The sequence below is a fragment of the Penicillium cataractarum genome, assembly GCF_028827025.1.
Source record: "Penicillium cataractarum strain IBT 29864 chromosome Unknown utg000007l, whole genome shotgun sequence".
Taxonomy (NCBI): Eukaryota; Fungi; Ascomycota; class Eurotiomycetes; order Eurotiales; family Aspergillaceae; genus Penicillium; species Penicillium cataractarum.
In genome coordinates this window covers 3,380,482-3,400,417 of record NW_026622743.1, presented here as the reverse complement: position 1 = coordinate 3,400,417, position 19,936 = coordinate 3,380,482, and the positions used below count along the sequence as shown (strand labels likewise).

At 50.7% G+C, this 19,936-nt stretch overlaps 12 protein-coding genes across 12 annotated transcripts; 6 read left to right on the top strand and 6 right to left on the bottom strand.

Annotated features, from left to right (window-relative positions):
* Positions 1 to 301: 301 nt before the first annotated feature.
* On the bottom strand, positions 302 to 1,540 carry N7496_008767 (4'-phosphopantetheinyl transferase family protein; the record flags this gene model as incomplete). Its single annotated transcript, XM_056701686.1, has 1 exon — positions 302 to 1,540. One exon carries the CDS (start codon positions 1,538 to 1,540, stop codon positions 302 to 304), a length of 1,239 nt encoding a protein of 412 aa, XP_056553749.1.
* Positions 1,541 to 1,863: 323 nt separating this feature from the next.
* Positions 1,864 to 2,737, top strand: N7496_008766 (pyridoxal 5'-phosphate synthase glutaminase subunit PdxT; the record flags this gene model as incomplete). Its single annotated transcript, XM_056701685.1, has 2 exons — positions 1,864 to 2,096; positions 2,167 to 2,737. The coding sequence occupies 2 exons, from the start codon at positions 1,864 to 1,866 to the stop codon at positions 2,735 to 2,737; spliced, it is 804 nt and encodes a 267-aa protein (XP_056553748.1).
* A 193-nt stretch (positions 2,738 to 2,930) lies between these two features.
* On the bottom strand, positions 2,931 to 3,727 carry N7496_008765 (nuclear cap-binding protein subunit CBC2; the record flags this gene model as incomplete). The annotated part of the gene is made up of 5 exons (XM_056701684.1): positions 2,931 to 3,060; positions 3,141 to 3,332; positions 3,384 to 3,428; positions 3,482 to 3,585; positions 3,662 to 3,727. 5 exons carry the CDS (start codon positions 3,725 to 3,727, stop codon positions 2,931 to 2,933), a joined length of 537 nt encoding a protein of 178 aa, XP_056553747.1.
* Positions 3,728 to 3,979: 252 nt separating this feature from the next.
* Positions 3,980 to 6,820, top strand: N7496_008764 (uncharacterized protein; the record flags this gene model as incomplete). Its single annotated transcript, XM_056701683.1, has 4 exons — positions 3,980 to 4,276; positions 4,351 to 6,471; positions 6,535 to 6,704; positions 6,763 to 6,820. The coding sequence occupies 4 exons, from the start codon at positions 3,980 to 3,982 to the stop codon at positions 6,818 to 6,820; spliced, it is 2,646 nt and encodes an 881-aa protein (XP_056553746.1).
* A 287-nt stretch (positions 6,821 to 7,107) lies between these two features.
* Positions 7,108 to 7,760, bottom strand: N7496_008763 (uncharacterized protein; the record flags this gene model as incomplete). Its single annotated transcript, XM_056701682.1, has 2 exons — positions 7,108 to 7,190; positions 7,277 to 7,760. The coding sequence occupies 2 exons, from the start codon at positions 7,758 to 7,760 to the stop codon at positions 7,108 to 7,110; spliced, it is 567 nt and encodes a 188-aa protein (XP_056553745.1).
* Positions 7,761 to 8,180: 420 nt separating this feature from the next.
* N7496_008762 (Peptidyl-prolyl cis-trans isomerase ssp-1) lies at positions 8,181 to 8,942 on the bottom strand (the record flags this gene model as incomplete). The annotated part of the gene is made up of 1 exon (XM_056701681.1): positions 8,181 to 8,942. The coding sequence occupies one exon, from the start codon at positions 8,940 to 8,942 to the stop codon at positions 8,181 to 8,183; it is 762 nt and encodes a 253-aa protein (XP_056553744.1).
* A 630-nt stretch (positions 8,943 to 9,572) lies between these two features.
* Positions 9,573 to 10,081, bottom strand: pin1 (peptidylprolyl isomerase ESS1; the record flags this gene model as incomplete). Its single annotated transcript, XM_056701680.1, has 3 exons — positions 9,573 to 9,582; positions 9,644 to 9,760; positions 9,819 to 10,081. 3 exons carry the CDS (start codon positions 10,079 to 10,081, stop codon positions 9,573 to 9,575), a joined length of 390 nt encoding a protein of 129 aa, XP_056553743.1.
* Positions 10,082 to 10,609: 528 nt separating this feature from the next.
* Positions 10,610 to 11,359, top strand: N7496_008760 (DNA-directed RNA polymerase II core subunit RPB9; the record flags this gene model as incomplete). The annotated part of the gene is made up of 4 exons (XM_056701679.1): positions 10,610 to 10,689; positions 10,748 to 11,081; positions 11,160 to 11,249; positions 11,315 to 11,359. 4 exons carry the CDS (start codon positions 10,610 to 10,612, stop codon positions 11,357 to 11,359), a joined length of 549 nt encoding a protein of 182 aa, XP_056553742.1.
* A 261-nt stretch (positions 11,360 to 11,620) lies between these two features.
* On the bottom strand, positions 11,621 to 12,254 carry N7496_008759 (mitochondrial 54S ribosomal protein uL14m; the record flags this gene model as incomplete). The annotated part of the gene is made up of 4 exons (XM_056701678.1): positions 11,621 to 11,691; positions 11,772 to 11,996; positions 12,100 to 12,184; positions 12,240 to 12,254. The coding sequence occupies 4 exons, from the start codon at positions 12,252 to 12,254 to the stop codon at positions 11,621 to 11,623; spliced, it is 396 nt and encodes a 131-aa protein (XP_056553741.1).
* Positions 12,255 to 13,775: 1,521 nt separating this feature from the next.
* N7496_008758 (SET domain-containing protein) lies at positions 13,776 to 15,875 on the top strand (the record flags this gene model as incomplete). The annotated part of the gene is made up of 2 exons (XM_056701677.1): positions 13,776 to 13,889; positions 13,950 to 15,875. The coding sequence occupies 2 exons, from the start codon at positions 13,776 to 13,778 to the stop codon at positions 15,873 to 15,875; spliced, it is 2,040 nt and encodes a 679-aa protein (XP_056553740.1).
* An 867-nt stretch (positions 15,876 to 16,742) lies between these two features.
* Positions 16,743 to 18,426, top strand: N7496_008757 (putative carboxylesterase; the record flags this gene model as incomplete). Its single annotated transcript, XM_056701676.1, has 2 exons — positions 16,743 to 18,101; positions 18,169 to 18,426. The coding sequence occupies 2 exons, from the start codon at positions 16,743 to 16,745 to the stop codon at positions 18,424 to 18,426; spliced, it is 1,617 nt and encodes a 538-aa protein (XP_056553739.1).
* A 607-nt stretch (positions 18,427 to 19,033) lies between these two features.
* Positions 19,034 to 19,252, top strand: N7496_008756 (uncharacterized protein; the record flags this gene model as incomplete). Its single annotated transcript, XM_056701675.1, has 1 exon — positions 19,034 to 19,252. One exon carries the CDS (start codon positions 19,034 to 19,036, stop codon positions 19,250 to 19,252), a length of 219 nt encoding a protein of 72 aa, XP_056553738.1.
* Between the last annotated feature and the right edge of the window lie 684 nt (positions 19,253 to 19,936).

Genomic DNA, 19,936 nt, shown 5'->3' with positions numbered 1-19,936 from the left:
CAAAATCTCTCGCTAGACCTGCTTCAACATTTGTTTCTAAAGTTCTTTCGGAATGTCTTATTATCTCTCCGGAGAGCCTAGGCAATATCTCTTGGAATTTCTTTTTCAAAGCATGATTGATGAGATGATTTTGAAGTTTGGCTGGGCTAGAATGCAAGGAACAGTAGGGGTTTCCAGAAACCATCCGGTACGTATGCAAATGCAATTGGAAATATGCTATCATGGTCATAAACACGTCAAATAATCCGTCAAGAGTCCCTTGAGAACAACGGCAGCCTTGTTCTTCGTCCTAACTATACGATCAATGGGAACACCGTCCCTCCGCACAGGCCCGGATATCAAGTTCAATATCAACCTCCTGCATTGGGAGCCACGGATCGACAATGTCAGAATCCAAACTCCATGGATCTGATTGACCCACTGCTAGATGAGCACTGATAGGAATGCGCTTTTCTTGAATTAAACCTCCAGACGAGGATGCTCCGTGCTGACTAGGTGAGTGGTGGTCGCCAGCATTCTCACAGTCTTCGGGAATGGAACCAACAGGGCACCCCCGACCAGCAGTGGCAATGATATAGTCGGACTCAAAGGCCTGCAGCTGAAGACGGACACCTTCGATCACTTCTCCATCTCTGGAGACCTCGACTTCTGTGTATGGCGGGCCCCAGTTGAGAGGTGACTGTGGTACATGCTCCGCTCTGGAGGATAGGCCGTACGGTTTGCATGCGATCAATGGATCAACGAGAGCAGGGGGAATGACATTTGTGAATTCAAGGTGACGCACCCACTCTGCTAAGAGGGCATCACCAGTCATTTTGAGATAGGCCTCTTTCAAGGCCCAGTAAGAGTAGAAAAGACGGAGGCCGAACTCGATGAGTGTTGTAACATCGTCCGAAGGGAATGATGCAGCTAGACCGAGTTCGCGGGCTCGACGGAGAGTTGATAATGGATTTTGCATGGTTGCCATCTCCTTAGCCGAGAATACCTCGCTGAAGATAGATACGAATTCGGTGAAATCTTTCATGGTCTTCATAGGTTTGCGTCGCTCATTCACGCATGTTATATCAATACCGATTCTGGGTGGCGATGGCGCAACACCCCGAACGGCTTGCCGTGTGAGTTGCTCATGAGACGGGGCGATGACTCCCGCGAGGATAGTGAGAGAGGCTTGGTGGCTGACATTAAAGTCCACTTGGGTTTGTGTACTTGATGCATAGTACGGCCGATTCTCAGGCATAGGGGTGCGACTGAAGACAATGTCTCTCCAAGCAACGCCACAAGCATGATGAATGTATAGATACTTTAGCAGATGCGATGCCAAGGACATGCGCCTATCTGAAGCATGATGGAATCGCTTGACGGCTTGCTGTTCTGCAGGGCGAAGTATATCCAACAAAGGCAGATCGAGGCCATTGGCTTCCCATTCTCGGGTGTTGATATACCAGCGGGCTAAAGTTGGTAGACCGCGCAAAGATGGTTCGGTTGCGCTTCCGAGTCTGGTTGATTGGGCATCAGCGGGGCTAATCTCATTGGTTGCCATATTGTAGCCGTTGATCGTGATATAGGTTCAAGGGACTCGTTTCACTCAGAAATAATTGAACAAAATGTTTCAATCTTGTTCTGGGATCCTAGAATGAAGGGACATGCTCGACAAGCAAAGCACACTGGCCACTTGTCAGCTCGCTGCAAGTTGCAAGAGTGTTGGTTGCATCCCACCAGGAACCCCCCCCGTTATCGGACTCACGTGGCGATAAAAAAGGTCTCGATAAGGAAACTCCCCGCGGAAAGTTAGTATCACGTGCTTTTGGAGTCATATCTAAACGGGCAGACTCGCTTTCTTTTCTCTTATATGCCACTACAGAGATGCCGGTCACAGTTGGAGTCCTCGCTTTACAAGGCGCATTCATTGAGCATGTTCAGTTGCTGAAAAAGGCCGCCGAACAGGAAGCCCTGTCGGATTGGGAGTTCATCGAGGTACGAACGCCACAGGAACTCGACAGATGCGATGGGCTCGTGTTGCCTGGTGGCGAGAGCACCACCATGTCGCTCGTTGCGGCGCGATCTAAACTCTTGGAGCCGCTGAGAGACTTTGTCAAGTAAGTACTGCTTTATGCGATTGCACAACAATGAGTCTTGAGCAGATCTGACGGTGGCGCAATTGAACAGGGTCCACCGCAAGCCAACTTGGGGCACCTGCGCAGGTCTGATCCTCCTCGCCGAGTCGGCCAACAAGACCAAGAAGGGTGGTCAGGAACTCATTGGAGGCCTCGACGTTCGAGTCAACCGCAATCACTTTGGCCGACAGACCGAGAGTTTCCAAGGACCGCTGGAACTACCATTCCTGGGCGAAGACGCCCCGCCTTTCCCCGCGGTCTTCATCCGAGCCCCCATTGTGGAGTGTATCCTACCGCATCAAGAGGGCATCCAGGTGAAAGAGGCTGAGCGTGAAGATACCGTTATCGCACCTTCCAGGAAGGTCAAAGATTTGGTGGCGGAGGCTGCCACGGCTGATCATGTCGAGGTGCTGGCCACCTTGTCTGGAGCTGCGGCTCGGAGTGCCACGCAAGGGCGTGATATCAACCCCGATTCAGAGGTGGGCGACGTCGTGGCTGTTCGTCAGGGCAATGTCTTCGGGACCAGCTTCCACCCCGAGTTGACGGGAGACGCCAGAATCCACGCATGGTGGTTGCACCAGGTGCAAGCTGCGGTTAATAGAAGGAAGAAGCTCGGCCAATAGACCTAGACCAAAGAGCAAGGGTAATGGGCAAGTATTATAGAGCGCACTGCAAAGACGTTTTTTGTAAATAGGGTATCAGATGAATCGAGAAATCTTTGAGTTTCTTCTATTTGAATTCCACGCCCGTGGTAATAAGAGACAAACGCCATTTTCCGGCTCCAGTACTGTTTCATGTTGCTGTTCAAAACACACCTTACCTCCCCTCGCCGTATTGTTCCTCCTCTCGCTGGCGCTGCTCATCGTATGCACGACCATAGCCACCACGGCCAGGATCGTATTCCTCACGGTACTCGTCACGAACCTGTCCACCAGACTTGCCACGTCTGTGATGCAAACATTAGCTGCTGTCAACAATCTTGCTGTCGCCCAGCAGAACTTCTTCCTCCAAGAAGTAATCACGTACCCATACTGTCGGCCCTCCTCAAATCCAGGGTCCAGATCGGCTCGAATAATCCGCTCGTCCAGCTTTGTGCCTCCGACATACTTCAAGCAATCCAGCGCATCTTGGTGGGTATAGTATTCGACAAAGCAGAATCCGCAGGGGGTCTTGTTGAACCGATCGAGACCCATGACTAGTCGCTTAATCTCTCCGCACCTAGAGAAGTCAACACTCTGGATCAAACTCATCTGCAATACATCCACTTACTTGGAGAAAAGCTCGTGGATCTGTTCCTCAGTCGTGTAGAAGGACCTAGGACGAGTCAGTGGTGCCTTGCCGAGTGCCTCATTCCTAGCATCACATACAGGTTGCCCACGTAGAGTGTGGTCGCGTCCCGAAGCTTCGCCATAGGATCCTCCCTCTCAGGCTCTTCCTCATCCCTGTCGTTGTATCTGCTGCGCCGCTTGTTCTGTGGCCGTTGCGATTCTCATTAGTACCCGTGTTGATCGCATCGGGACCCGACCACGGCCGTGGAGTGTTCTTACCTTTCCTACATAGTAGGCACTGGGCCGATCCAAGCGATCGACAGTATTAATAGCTAGCAAGCTCATAGTGCAGAAGCCGGAATTCTTTGAGGGATCAAGAAGGTCAAAGAGTGGAGCGGTCGTTTGAGGCGGCAACGGGAAGCTTGGAGCTCTAAAAGAATCTTGGCGCCGGCGCCGTCAAATTCCACGCATCAACAACCCAAAGACAATTTTTGGCTTCAGATCCGTTTGCCTCGCCGCATTTCTTCTTCGAGAATGGTATAAACAAATCTTTCCTTCTCACGTGACTTTCTCCATTTCAACTTCTTCAACATCACTATGCCCAAGGTCAACAGCTATGCGCCGGCCTGGCTGTGCCGGCCCTCCCCCGGTGCCAGCCTCTTCACGAGCAACGCCGACAACAGCCCTGCGGAGGAGCTCCAGACTAAACCTAAGCCTTCCACTGACAGTGGTGCTGCCCGAACGATCGCAAAGAGGGGCAATGAAATCTTCGTCGTGATCGACAATGAGATCCGCTGGTCCAACCTTGCGCGCCTCAAGGATCAATGGCAACAAGAGGCCAGGAAGAAGAAAACCAAGGACCAGACGAACAGCTCTCTCATACCATCATACAGGGTATGTCGAGCTTTGAACACGCTTCAAGCTCCTGTGGTCAACTGTGTAATCCATTGCGACTAACCATTATGCAGGTTCTCGCCGTGCCCGTCTACGGACTGATCAAACAGATCCTGCCCTCCCCGAATGGCGCTTTTCTCGCAATCGTCACCGAGCACACCGTTCACATCGCCGTGCTCCCGGATTCGTCTCATCTATCATCCACCGATAAATCTCCCATTCGACTGAAGACCTACCAGCTTGGCCCGACTACCCATGTTATCCCGGAATCACCAGTTGTGTCGGCATTATGGCACCCACTGGGTTTGCACACCAACCTCGGTGGATGTCTGGTCACAATCACTGCTGATGCTGCAGTGCGAGTTTGGGAGCTAGACCGGAACAACCATTGGTCTTTTGATCAGCCCACATTGGCCGTTGACCTGAAGAAGTTGGTCGATGGCACCTCGTCCGACCAGGACTTTGCGCCGTCTGGATTCGGCAAGAGCAAGGGATTCTCTGCGGATGTCTTCGATATGGAGGTCGCATCGGCTTGCTTTGCTGGAAATGGCAATGACAAGGAGGATGCTTGGGCACCCATGACTCTGTGGATTGCCATGAAGCCTGGTGACCTCTATGCGTTGTGCCCATTGCTGCCATCCAAATGGCAAGCACCATCCGCAACCATCCCTTCGCTCTCCTCGGCTATCATCCCGAAGATGGCTGCCCTTGAAGAAGCACCAGAGGACATGGAGGAGGAGTTGATCGCATGCCGGCAGCAATATGACTGGCTGCGTGAGATTGATGACCAGGAGCCTTTGAACCCTCCTGCTGACTCGGATACGATTCGGGGTGCGGATGTGTTCTCTCGGCCAGCAAACCCGAGTGCGATCCCGCGCCTGCAGGGACCGTTCCGCTTCGACACTGGTGATGAGCTCGATGACCTGGACCTTTGTGATATTCTGGTCATCGCCGCCAGACTAAACGTTGAGGATCTGATGATGGGAGAAGACGAAGTGTTGGCAGTGGAGTCTAGCGATCAAGATAAGCTGTCTGCAACGGTCATCTGCCTTACCAGCGGTAACGGCCGCGTTCACATTTGTCTAGAACTGGACGGCGTCGAGGGCCAGTGGCTCCCCAAGGCTAGAAAGAACGCCTTCCGGACTCCTCTTTCGGAGCCTGCTGATCTGGTCTTGGTCGAGTCCTTGGATACCATTAAAACGAATGGCACCGAATCTGTGACTTGGCCCACTTTCACCAAGGACATCCACTCTCGGTATTCCTTCTTTGTAACGACCGCATCGAATGTGGTACACTTCTCCATGTCGTCCTGGGTGCAGAGATTGGAGTCCGAATTGCAGGCCGAGGATACGACCGGCTCGGGCTTCCGACTCCAGGTCCTTTGCAGTGGAAACGTCGCCCAGAGAGAGAAAATCTTGCAAGTTTCAGACGTGGATGTTACTTCCGAGAAGGAGCATCTTGCTGCATCCCTCGTGTTCTATGACTTTGATCTGGGATACCTCCTTCTCACCTATGTTCCATCCAGTCCGTATGCGGCTGTGATGGATGCTCCGGAGGATTCTTTCTCAGCAACGATGGATCTTCGCACTTACAGTCAAAAGACCAGCGGAGACTCTTCCCCCATTCTCGCCCCTCGCCGCGCGCCTTACCAAGTTCCTGCCATCCTGTACGCAAAGTCCCCACTGGAATCTTTCGTCGAGAAGCACGTCCCGCACCGCCAGCGACACACGCTTAAAGAGCAGGTCCGCCTCTCTCCTGCGACACTTGACCTGGTCACCACAGCCCACCGTGTGCTTTCAGCTCACACCAATGCGCTGGAACGAGCTGCCTCGGACTTGTTCCGTCGTTGCGAGAGGCTGCGGGGTGAGATGAAGGACCAGCTCAAGCAGCTATCAGATGTTGCGGAGCGGATCAACGGCGTGACAAGTGAGATTGGCGAGGACGGCAATCGCAAGGATGGCTCTCGGAACGGCGCTGCCCTTGACAAGAGACTGCAGGCTGCTAAGGACAGACAGAACGCGCTTGTGCAGAGATATGATGCATTGCGCAAGAAGCTTCTTAACTCTGGTGGTCGCCCCTTGAGTGACAAGGAGAAGGCCTGGGTCTCTGAAGTCAAGGCTTTGTCCGAATCTGTTGGCGGTGCCGATTCCAAGCCCAGCGAGGCAGACCAACAGCTCACACAACGCTTGGAGACAGTAAGTTTTCATCCCCCGCCCCCGTATTTGCTATCTCGGATGTTAAACTAACATGAAAATCAGGTCAAAACTCTTGCCACCGACCTCGTGGCCGAGACCAAAACTCTTGCATCCAAGGTGCCATCGGGCCCCGAGCCTGGAAGCCCTGCTTCTCCGGGTGGCGCTCACCCCAAGGTGCCGCAGCGACTTCAGCGTGCTAAGATTGCTGATGCGATGAGGATGGTTGAACGAGAGTAAGTCAAATTCTTTTTTTAAAACTTCTAAATGCCTTTGCTAATTCTCCTTTCTCAGGTCTGCGGTTATCGATGCGATTACTTCTCGTCTGGAGCGTCTCAACACGAGCATTTAAACCAACTGGTGATTTAGCAGTTCCTATCGATGGATGATGCCACTATAGGTATCGAGGGATGGAAATATCGTGCACAGGGGACTCGCACATTTATGATTTTTGAGCTCTTAGGATATCATGCACAATGAATGGGACAGATCTACGTCCAACTGCTCTACACCATCTTTTATGGGTACAGAACGCCAACACGCCGAGTTGACCTACTCATAAAAGCAAAATTCAAATGAAATATCAACTGTCAAGAAGCCAAAAACTTATATAAACCAGCCCCATCCGAAATCCCATTCTCAATAATCATCATCCTCGTCAACAGGTGCCTTCTCATCCTCAAAACTACTCACCGTCGGCCCCAACCACTCACCCAGTAAATCTAAAACATCCATATAATTAGCACATCATACTCAATAGAAGGACAGCAATGCCAAATAAGAATCCAATATCCTCTCAAAGACATACCTTCAACCAAATACCAATCCGTCTTCTCTCGCCAGGCCCGATAATTCTTCCATATCTTTTCCCGCTTTACCGGTTCGCAAGCCCTGCTCATATCAGCCATTACTTCTGCCTCAAATAGCCATCGGGGCATCTGCTGCGGGTTAAGATCGAGTTCCGGCGTTGTCGGTCTAGAGGGATGCAGTGCCTCGAAGTCCTCCTCGCCGGATGATAACTCTTCCTGTTGCACGCTTTTGGCAGGTGCAGAATATTGTTCGTGCTGGTGTGTTTTATAACGACGGTGTTCTTCGTTGCGTTGGGATAGGGCGGCTATCTCGTTGTTAATCCGCTTGTCGCCGGATCTCCAGCATTCCTTGCAGGTTTGTAAGTGGCAGTTGATTATGATCATTTTGGGGCCCCAGCAGGTTTCGGTGGGTTTGCAGTAGAGATCTTGGATATTCAAGATGCAGCCGCAGATGTGATACTTTTGGGTTATTATGACACACATTTTGCTGAGAGTAGAAAGCTGGTCAGCATAGGATAAGTTGCAAGTATGGGATTGCTGGTAGGGCATCCTCATATAAGAATTGTACGGATAGTGGCTTTGTCTTTGGTATTGTAGGATGGTTCTTCAAGTCAAAGGGCCTTGTGCTAGATCTCCAGATACAATGAATTCTTCGAGACAAGGACTGCATTATCTAGCACGTCATAACAAACAAAGGATTGGCAATGATTGTGAAGATGAATTAATTCCAAGAAAGAGCTGATATCGAATGAGATGTGAAGTAGATACAGGAAACGTGGGTATGTAATTGAGGAACCAACCATATCCACAAATGACCAGAGACACCATGCTTCTTGTCCTGTTTGCAAATGTACCTAGCTAAAAACGCCACCCGAGACCCAAGCGAGGAAAAAAAGAAAGGAATCAAAGAGTGAACATGCCATGAGGATCAGGTGGAAGAGTGGTGATGCCCTCGGGCTGCTTGGTCTTGCAAATACAGAGACCGCGAGCAAGCTGCATGGCACTCACATCCTCCGAGTCCTCGACACGTTCAACAACCATATCGTAAAGTTCATCGACGGTGTCCTCCCAATTTGGCAGATTCACATCATCCATGTAGATCTCCCACTTCTTCATATTGGGCTTGAACTCCGAGTTCCACCAGTACAGCCAGGCCATGTAGTCGAAGTGGTCCATCTGGCGAGAGGCAGCATGCTTGATGTCATACATGCGCTGGCTGTATGTTGCCCACTCAATTGCGAAGAACCGTTGCAGAGAATGAATGTAGAGGTTGGTGAAGGAGTCGTAGGCAAGCTGGTCGAGGTGGAATCCGATAACAGCACCGGGGATCTTGGCGGCTGGGGCGAGGGTCGGGTCTCCCGTGTCGGTCTGTTCTTTCCATTCGAGGAGACGGTTCATGGATCGAACGTGCTGGTCAAAGACCGGGCCCTGCGTCTCGGGGCACATGGCGATGAAACGCTTAGTGCGGAGGTCGTGGAGGAAGAGCAGGCCCTTGATGACCGCGTAGGCAGCCTCGCCGACTTTCATGTGCATTTGGAGGAGGATGTCGGGGACCACGAGGTAGCTTGGGAGGCGGAAGTCCTTTGCGTCGTAGACGTAGGACATGATCGTCTTTGGCTTTAGTTCAGCCGCCAGGGCCTCTCGCAGTCTCGCTGCTGGATTCATCTTGGTGATGGGACGGGTTGTTGATTTCTGTGATGAGAGGATAGGAGGTGAGACAAGAGAGTGTGAGGGTCAAAAGAGATGATGATCAGAGCGATGCGGGGAGGGTTGGGGAGAGTAGGTAGGAAGGAAAGAGATAGAGACGGTGGATGTTTGGAGAAGTGAAGACGCGTTCGAGAGTTGTGTGCTTCATCACCATCGCGGGTGTTTTCTAAGTGCGTGCCTATATCTTTAGTTTCAAGTTTGCATTAGATTATAATGACATACGAGTGCTTTCTACACCAATATCAACGGTTGCCTTCATTAGCGGAGAACTTGTTAGAGGCAGTGAAGCTTCTCAGCGACTTGCATTATCCAGAGGCTGCCCTGTTATCATTTAGCTGGTGAAGCTACCTTCTATTTTAGCTCTTTGAAAAATCACCTAGCACAATCAACTAAAGGGAGCAACCAAATTGCTCACTAGGAGCTGGAGACTGTATCAGGAGAGCTCTGTGCAAAGTGATAATCCTTTTTGCCTCTCCAACGAAGTCCCAATCCCAACCGTACCAACCCAAGAGTATCCAAAACCTGAAAAAAGAGACCAATAAAACCAAGTTCGTCGATCATGTATCAATCTTGTAGATAGTGGGTAGATCACTGGACACTGTTATTTTGTGTTAGCAGATAGTCTCCCAAAGAACCAGCTTTGTCCAATGAATACGTACCGCTGGATAAGATGAACACCAGAGGCCGTTTCTACAACGCCGCTGACTTGACCAGGCTGGAGAGCAAAGGCGGCATCTTCAAACTCCTTTTGCATCTCGCCATGGCCAAAGAAGCCACTATAGACTGTGAGTACAATGCGCATTGTGTTTCAGAGGAAAGAATCAAAAAACATACAGGTCACCCTTCTTCCTGGCACTGCTGCAATCAGACTCGGAGACGGCAATGTCGCCGAGAGTGGCTTCGCCAGACTGAATGCGCCGCTCGTGGCCCTTCAGGATTTCAATTGCCTCCTCCTTTGTACGGGTAATCTCCGCTTCGCGCCAGCTACTGGGGCGACGGCTGTCGCGGTGCTTCACAAGCAAGTGGCTGCAGCGGATCTTGCCCTCTCCCTGTCCACCAACATCATTGTGGGTTGCCGCAGAGTGGTGAGTCGCCATGTAGTCTTTGAGGGTCTCGGTATCGGTGTCCGCAGGGGTTCCCAGCGCGACTCCTTGGTCGCGGGGTTGAAGTAGTAGGGTAGGTTCTTGGAGTTGGAGTGACGAACCTCCCAGCCAGCTGGAAGTCCTGTGGCAGCCTAAATTCTGGTTAGTTACCTAGCCAAATCAATTCAAAGGAGACACGTCACCGACCATTGTTGAGAATATGAGTCAATAAGGCAGACTTTGTTTGATTGAGGAAGCTCAGCCTGGAAGTATTGACTGGGGGGAATGGAATTGCGGGGGACAGCTGCAAACGCTGCAAACTGATCGCCGCTAGAACCCATCCAAATATCAGCGCTGCCTTCTGCCTCTCAGCCCGCCGCCTGTTTCTTTTGATCTCTCAACTCCTCCTTCTCCTTCTCCTTCTCTTTTCTCCTCACCTCTACACGCTTCCCCGAAATCCTACCCTTTCCACCCACTACACGAAACCTTCCACCACTTTCGATCAGCTCTCAATCGCACTCCACAATCAACCCAACCGCCACAATGTCTGCAAGCCCGACTCCCTCTGGCGGTGCCGATACAAAGCCCGCTGATCAGATTCACTTCCGCTTCTGTCGCGAGTGGTAAGTCCTCTCATCCTATCTGTCGCTGATGCCGTACCTCATACTAACCCCGTCATAGCTCCAACCTGCTCTACCCCAAGGAGGACCGCGTCACCAACCAACTCATGTTCACCTGCCGCACCTGCCACGTCGGCGAGCCCGCCACCTCCCACTGCGTCTACCAGAACAAGCTCAACAGCCAGGTTGGAGATACTGCCGGTGTCACCCAGGATGTTGCCTCGGACCCCACGGTTTGTGCCCCCGAGCCCATTCTTGGCTTCCTTAGCATCCCCGGCTTCTGCACCTGCTGTGGCAAGGAGATCTCCTGTGAGACCTGCGGCCGCGCATACTATGCGGTCCCCAAGGATTATCATGATGGAAACCTGAGCCCAGTCTCAGATGCGACCAGCCATGTGTCCAGCGTTGACTCTACTCAGCTGACTTAGATGGTTTCATTCCGCTGACTCTCTTTCTTCTTTTTTCACCGGTAGCTTCCCCGAGCGAATAAGCTTTGCCCGAGCTGCGGTGAGAACGAAGCCGTCTTCTTCCAGTCTCAGCAACGTTCTGCTGAGAGTGGAATGGTGAGTTATTTGCCTCAGACCCCTCGACACTGGTCAAGTCCCATTCTCTAATTGCGGGTTTCCAGAAACTCTACTACGTGTGCTGCGCATGTGGTAACGTTTACGTGTGATATCCTTTTTACGACACGGCGCAATGTTCCCTTCCGGATACCCTTCGACACTTTTTACGATTCAGTTTTTGCGATTCTTGCATATGGCCGGAGTTTATTCGGCGACGAGATACAGGAAATGGAATAAGCACTTTTTTCAAAACAAGACTTTCTTCTGCTTTGGTATTTGAAAATAAGTTTCTATGGTACAAGATGAAAATGCTTTCGAAGAACAACGCTTTCCCAAAAATAATAGCACAGCCCGAGTCCTGGGGGTAGATATTACACGTGCACTGGCGCCAACGACAGAATCTTGGACCACTTCTTGTCGCGCAGTTCCTGTCCAACGACACCTGTAGAAGATGTTAGTATACTGTAAACACTCGTAGAGAGGCTGGCTAGCCTTCCCCCGAGGGTAGGAATCACGACTAACCGTTCATTCTTGTCCCAATAGGATCCCCGGCCTTGTTCACCAGCACACAGGCATTATCACCAAACCGAACAACGGTGCCATCATCCCGCTGCACCTCCTTCTTCACACGGACCACGACCGCATGCCGAATATCTCCACGACGGACCTTGTTCGCGAGCGCGGTAGCGCTAGATCCTTCCGACGTAGCAGCTCTCTGCTTCTGGACGACGACGACTATCCGGTCACCTAAACACGATCCCAGCATTAGCACACAGCTCATTCCCTGCCAATTGTCTACCGCGTCATCCTTTGGCGTGATTCGGTTCTCGTTCTGGGTTCGGGGACTGACCGATCGTTGCGGGCCGCTTCTTCTTCAGGACGTTGACGCACTCGACGATCGAGGCGCCGGAGTTGTCGATGCATGTGAGTAATGTCTGGAAGGGGGGCGTTAGCTGGAATTGGATTGAATAAGGGCTGTGTGGGTGGTACCTTTAGTTGAATCATTGTGGGCGCATTGAGGGATTGAAGCAGGCGGCTCACGTCCGTATCACCACAATTTGTTCGGAGAGTCGGCGGGCGGAAGGGGGGTTTCCCGGTTGGGATAGTTTCTCCGAGGCATACAACTGGACGGCATAACATGCTTCTATATAGTCTACTTGGTGAGGAGGGATAATGAAATTGTTTTGTTGACTATTTCATAATTGTTTTCTATCATCCAACATGGTCTTTTGTCTGGTGGACATGTATCTGAATCTGTGGGACATGATGGTCCGAGAATTCTTTTATTAGGAGGACTAAAATCGGTAGATCAGTAGATTGCAGGATCCTCGTAGATGGTCATTGAGAAATTGGCTTATTGATTTAATGGGGTTTGAAAGAACTTGAAGGGTCTCCTAGAAAAGTGTAGCACTTGTTTAAGTGAATTGGTCGCGATGGATTCTACGTATCTAGGCATATCGAACACAGATACCGACTCTACTCGACTATCTGGCCAATGATGAGTATCGGGAAGAAAGTAGCTACATCTTGAAATGATTCTCTATCTAATCTAAAGGAATCAAATTTAGATACAGAATGTGGAATATAGGCGAAGAAAGACACAATGCGCATTTCTACCTCCACTGCAGCGTAGGGATGCTGCATGATCCCTCCATTGGCGTATTGTATGAAACCTCTCTATTGGCATAAGAGTATATAGAGATGTTTATCACTGGGATCGGATCCAAAAAGCAGTCAATATCAGATGTCAACCCTGGAATGAGGTTTTGGAATGTTGTTTTGAACGGAAGGAGAGAGAGATACTATGCAGAAGCTGCTGGTGGAAGGCCAAGTTTATTTCCTCTATCTCGTCGACTTCGGACTTTGTACATGATAATAGTTGAACCGATCAGGTAAGATCTCTATCGGAGAATATCTCGTTTTCAAACCTAATCATTGACCAAGCCAAATGCCAGCCAGATTGTTGGAGTGGAACCAATACGGCAAAGCGAGTCGGGAGATGGTTGTATGCGGCAATGCGCGGAGTCAGATTGATAGTCGCGTGTAAGGATGTTGACAAGTTACCAAATTGAGACTGCATGAAATAATAAGAATGCACCAATTGCAGGGCCTATAATATTAGGTGTCAGAAAGTGGGCGGTGCCTGGGGCTGTAAGGCGTGCACATTGCAGGCGTGGAGTAAAAAACCGGGCGACCATCGGAGCGGGTGATGGTTCCTGGGAAAGTTCCCCTTTGGCTTCGCCCCGACAGCCTTCCAGCACCAATTGGCCTCGCGATTTCTCTCGCGCCATGCTGCCTACCTCGGTGCACATCGTGTCGAATGATTCTTGTCTCTTCCTCCCTCTGTGAATACGCTCTTCGACTCGACCACCAGTACGCCCTCTTTTCTTCACGCTCTCCTCCCTTCCCTCGAGCCTCCGCAATCTCCTTCGTGTCGTGCGCAGTCAGCCTCTCTCCCTCGACTTTGTCAAAGAACACGCCCTGTCTCGCTCCCGATAATCACTTTCTCTACATGTGACTACAACAATGCCGCCCAAGAAAGCGCGCTCAAGTTCTCCCGCGACCGAGCGGCGCGAGCGTCTGACACTGGCCAAACTGGCCAGTTATGACGACGTCGCAACCGATGCGCTGGTTGATCACGTACGACTCCTGCTGGCGTTTGGAACCTAGAATCACGATATTGACTACTTCTATACACAGGCCTACTTTTGGACCACCACGCGCAAGAATCGCAACAAATACGGCCCTGCCCGCGGCATCCACGATGACGACGTGGGCCACATCCTCCTACACGATGTGGTCGTCGCAAAGGACGTTCAGACGGCGGAGCGTAAATTACTTGAACTGCCTGGTCTTCGGAAATATCTAGCCAATCTCCCCAGCCCTCGAGAGAAGGACTGGTTCCGCCGTCATCTCCGCAAGTACGTTCAAATGTACCACCCGGACTGTCCGTTCGAGGTGACGACCACAAATCGTTACATTATCACCCAGCACGAAGCCGCGATTTGCGCCCGCAAGTTTATCAAGGCTGGCCAGGAGATCAAATATCTCTCCGGCACCCTCGTCGCCATGACTAAAGAAGAAGAAATGGACTTGGGTCTGACCCGCAAGGATTTCAGCGTGGTCATGTCTAGCCGCCGTAAGACCCCCTCCTTTTTCCTGGGGCCCGCTCGCTTCGCCAACCACGACTGCGACGCCAATGGCCGCCTAGTCACTCGCGGGACCGAGGGCATGTCGGTCATGGCGACTCGTGACATTCATGAAGGAGAAGAAATCACCGTCTCTTACGGCGAGGATTATTTTGGCATTGACAACTGTGAGTGTCTATGCATGACCTGCGAACACGAGGTTCGTAATGGATGGTCACCCCAGGTGGAGTCGGAAGAGAATGACAAGGGGTCTTCTCCAGTTTCGGTCGACGAGGCCGGCCTCGTGGATGGCGAGTTGGCAAGCAAGAAGCGCCGACGTGATTCTGATCATGACATGGACGAAACATCCTCAATCTGCTCCACTCCGAACAAGCGAGCCAAGTTCCACCGCCAGACCTCCAAGTTGCGCGAGGAGATCTGCATGTCCGAGCTCCCTGCTGAAGGAACTGCCACCCCCGAGACCGAAATGCCTCTCACCCCAGACTCGGACCTCGATGCTCCGGTCATCTCTGCTTCTGTTGCAAGTGAGCGGCAGGTCTCTAAACTGCGGCAGGAGATCATGGTGACCCAATCCCCGCCTGAAACATTGATCCCATCTACGGAGAAAACCGAACAATCACAACAAACCGACAATGAGTTTGCGGTCATTGAGACCGATGCAGTCACTCTAGTTGATCCCACCACGATCACTAACCACCCAGCTAATGGCCCAGTCGACTGCCACTCCCCCAGCTCCACTGACGAATCCCATCAATCGTCAACCTCAAGTCTCCCAACCTCTGTGGATGACACCGGAATCAAGGTGAAGAGCGAAGAGCTCGCAGAGTCACGCCATCCCGACCCTTCCCAAGTTACAGAGGGTCCTCTCGATATCCCAATCACAGGTCAGCCAGAAACAACCATCTCCCCTCCGCGGAGCCCCACCCCCAGTGAACTCTCAGACTTATCAGACTCGTTTGAACTAGACGATACCTTGCAAACCGTTGTTGAGAAGAAACGAAAGCCCCGTCGCAAGCGCAACTGGGCTATCGTCTCCTCAGTTGAGACAGAAGTACCCATCACTCGATCACCCGGCGACTACACCAAGACTTCACGACTACTGGCCCAAAAGTACGATCGTTGGGTCGACTGTCAAACCTGCGAGTCATGGTTTGTACAGTCCAACTCTTATCAGACACGTCGCGAGTGTCCACGATGCGAGCGACACTCCAAAATCTACGGATTCCAATGGCCCAAGACCGACAAGGGCGCCGACCGTCAGGAGCGAGTCATGGATCACCGCACCATCCATCGCTTCTTGTCTCCTGATTCTGAAGCACGTGTCTCCCGCCGAGACCGGGGCATCAGTTTCGGCGTCACGCCTACACCAGAGCTCTCGGATGCGCGCACCGAGACGCCAGCTAGTGATGCCAATGAGTCCCGTCGTACGACCCGGGCTAGTCGCCGACGGACTCGGGACTTTCGAATGACTATGTAAAGTGAGCATCAGTGTTTGTCTAATTCTCATGGATCTACGAAGGAGAGGTGTTTGGGCGCGTGTCCCGAGGAACGGGACAATGTAACATTTATGCACATCATTGCACAGGGAATATGGTGTTGAAAGGATTCAAGGTGCATGGAAGGGATTTTCCCAGGGTTATGTGGGCTTTTTAACTTGGATTGATGTATTCTAGGGAGTTGGGGGTTAATTCGGGACATGTGTACTACATATGGAGTAGACGGGGTAACGAACATATCTGGAATGAATGGGATATTCTACTATTTAAAGGGTATTTAAATCAAGGACTCAAGACTGGAGAAGAAAGAAGTAGCCCGATCTGTACCTGCTTTTTCTTCTTTCAAAGGATTTCCAAATGTCGGTTAAATAGGATTTCTTGGTGACCCACCCAGGCATCACATCGCGCATGGCCTCCCAACGCAAAACCTATCAGACAACTTCCAAGTTTGCAAGATTGAGCGGGGCTTCAAACTTATGCACTATCACTATACTCTCAATGATGCCATCTTCCTTTCATCCGAACGGATCTCGCTATCGGGGCGATCGACACCGAAGTGGCACTCCGCATGTCTCCCCGCATCGTATCCCCGCGATCTCTGTGAAGAATAACTGCACCAATAATATCCCACCAAGAAGAATCTCAATGCTTGGCTTCCCTGTCCACGATGCTTGGAAAACTCCGCCAAGGGTCCTTGCATTGCGATCTCGGGCCTTTCTCTCGCGAGACTTGGTTGGCCTGAAATGGGAACGGACTGACTATATAGACCAGCGAGTACCTCGTCACCAAATAACATCAATAAGATTTGAGAAACCGAGCGCCATATTCCAAGCGCATAATTCTTCATAATGCGGTTTCTTTCAACCATTCTCTTCGCTGCATCATCACTTGCTACTATAGCAAATGCATATGACGACCCATTAATACACCTCGACTATGGCTCCTTCCAGGGCAAATACGACAGTACCTATAACCTCTCATATTTCCGAAAGATCCCCTTCGCTGCACCTCCCACGGGCGAAAATCGGTTTCGCGCTCCTCAGCCACCACTGAAAATTACAAATGGCACGTACGACACTGATCAAACCTTCGACATGTGTGCCCAGCGCACGGTCAATGGCACGGAGGATTGTCTATACCTAGGTCTCTTCTCTAGACCGTGGGATACGTCCAAGGATATTCGCAGACCGGTACTAGTCGTGTTCTACGGCGGTGCATTTATCCAGGGTGATGCCGCGTTTACTATGCCGCCGTCTTCATTCCCAATTCTGAATGTTAGCACGTTGAATGACTACGTCGTGATATACCCGAACTACCGACTAAACGCGTTCGGTTTCCTGCCAGGAAAAGCGATCAAAGAGTCTTCTACATCGGATCTCAATCCTGGATTGCTGGATCAGCAGTATGTCCTAAAATGGGTCCAGAATAATATCCACCATTTTGGCGGTGATGCTCGCAATGTCTCTATTTGGGGCCAATCGGCCGGTGCGGGATCCGTCGTGGCACAGGTCCTTGCCAACGGACGAAATGGAAATCCAAAGCTCTTTTCAAAGGCTCTTGCTAGTTCACCTTTCTGGCCGAAGACATATGCTTATAATGCACCCGAGGCGGAAGCTATCTACAACCAGCTTGCGAATTTGACCGGCTGTGCTGAAAAGGGTCACGACAAAGAGGTTCTGGCATGTCTGAAATCAGTCGATGTACAGACTATCCGTGATGCTAGCTTGATCATTGATGCAGAGCATACGTGGACGACTAGCTCGTATACATGGGCTCCCGTCATTGATGGCGATTGCCTGGCCGATACGTTGACTGATGCTGTTAGCAGCGGCACGTTGAACACGGAGTTTGTGTGGGGAATGTACAACACCCATGAGGGACAGAACTTTGTTCCATCGGGTTTACAAAATGCTGCCCTTACTAGTGGGTATAATTCTTCCATTGCGAGCTTCCACCAGTGGGTTACGGGTTTCTTGCCTGGATTGTCTGCGAAGCAGATCGATTTAGTTGAGAATGTGTATTACCCGGTGGATGGGAGCACGGAGACAATCGACGAGTATAATACGACGTACGTTCGCGCGGGACTAATTTACAGAGATGTGGTTCTTGCGTGCCCGGCCTATTGGGTTGCATCGGATGCGCAGAGGAAAGGGTATGTTGGTGAATATACTATTTCGCCAGCGACTCATGGCAGCGATACCATCTACGTATGTCACAATCTTGGACTGAAGCATTACTTGAGGGTCCCAGACAGGAATACTAATCTTGAAATAGTGGAATAAAATTAATGCGGTGCAAACAACGAATCCGGTCGTCTACCAAGGATATGCCGGTGCCTTTGCAAGCTTCTTCCAGACGGGGGACCCGAATGCGCATAAATTGACCAACTCTTCGGAACCGGGCGTTCCAGAGGTGCAAAGTACCGGGGAAGAATTTGTTATTGTGGACCATGGATTTGAGAATGTTCGCCTTGAACAGCTAAAGAAGCGGTGCGAATTTTGGCGAAGTCTGGGGAAGAAAATTCCTATTTAGATAAACCTATTGCTGTGATACTTCCATAGCCGGAATGACCGACGTCTAAATCCTACATATTTTCTCCATGTTCTTCCATCGCAATGCTCTTTCAAAGACGTTTCATATGTTCTTATTTAAGCATGATATTACAACCAAGCCGTGGCCGCAGCTTATTATGGTGGAATACCTCGGTTGAATTTGGAAGCTCTATTTCCCATGATAAATAATAAAAGAATCCCGGATTAAGATATAAAAATGAAAAACCAGAATATCTTAATAATTACCAACCTCCCAGTATGGAGGATGTACTAATCCGAAGTTGATCAACCCATGCACCTACTTATTCCAGACTAGCGCGAGAGTCATCGCATCTGAGGCTGTAAGCCCCCCCCCCCCCCCCCCACGCAACCTCGTCTGAACATCAACAACACACTTTCTCCCTCTTCACAGCCCCTTGCACAAGATGAATCCAGCAAGCAGGGCCCTGCGCCTACCCCTCAGACTGTCTAGACAACAACTATGGATGCGACCACAATATCAACCTACAATACGCGCCCACGTGGCTTACATCCCGACCCGATGTCGACAATATCAACTCCCACATTCTTTCTCCTCCGCTTTTTCAATGCATGCTCTCCGCATGGAAAAAGCAAAACCTCAGACTGACCCAGACGCTGGGGCTTTGAAACCGCTAGCCATGAGCTTTGAGTCTATTGGTATCGGCAAGAATATGAAGAGGCTCGTGTTACTTATTGCATCTGTTACCGCTACGCTTGAGCTGTTTATTTGGTGCGAGTCTATCTGGAATTGGTGGAAGGGAGAAGAGGGTGACAAGCTTGAATGATGAATGAACTGGGATGTACGCCCCTGAACTTATGGATCTTTATGAACGGCTACCTACCGGGGTATGGGATACGGGATATACCTATTTTTTTTTCTTACAACATAAATCCACTCTCAACATTTTGAAGAACTGCTCCGCTTTAGGAACATCTGGAGCTATTACTGAGTCACACTGATGGTAAATGATAGCACATGTCAGTCATTGAGACACGGTCAAAGGCTTATAACATCCATAGTCACGTGACATACTCCCATAAATAGCTTAAAAGGTGGCTGACAATGATGGTAGTGACCTTCAAAGGAAGTCACTAGTTTTATGGCGGTACTAATTCCGACCTTGAGGGGTGTATCCACACTTTTTCTATCATCATTCTTGGTTTCATCCCACCGACGCTTTCCCAGCCTCTTCACAGTGGAGAGGGGACCAACAATGACTAAGCGGAAGCGGCGGCGAGCTGGAAGACCCGAAGGTTCCCTTCAAGAGCCAACCATTTCTGGGATCGACGTCGCCCCACTGATCTATCGGGATATGGACTCGAAACCCTTCACTGATTGATCGACAATTCGGCGGGACTGTAATTTGCGGGACCTGAACTTGACCATCGAAGTCACTATGGTCACTTGTTTCCACACGAATACATATTCCAGAGCCAGACCTAACACGTCTTATCTGAGAAGAACGGAA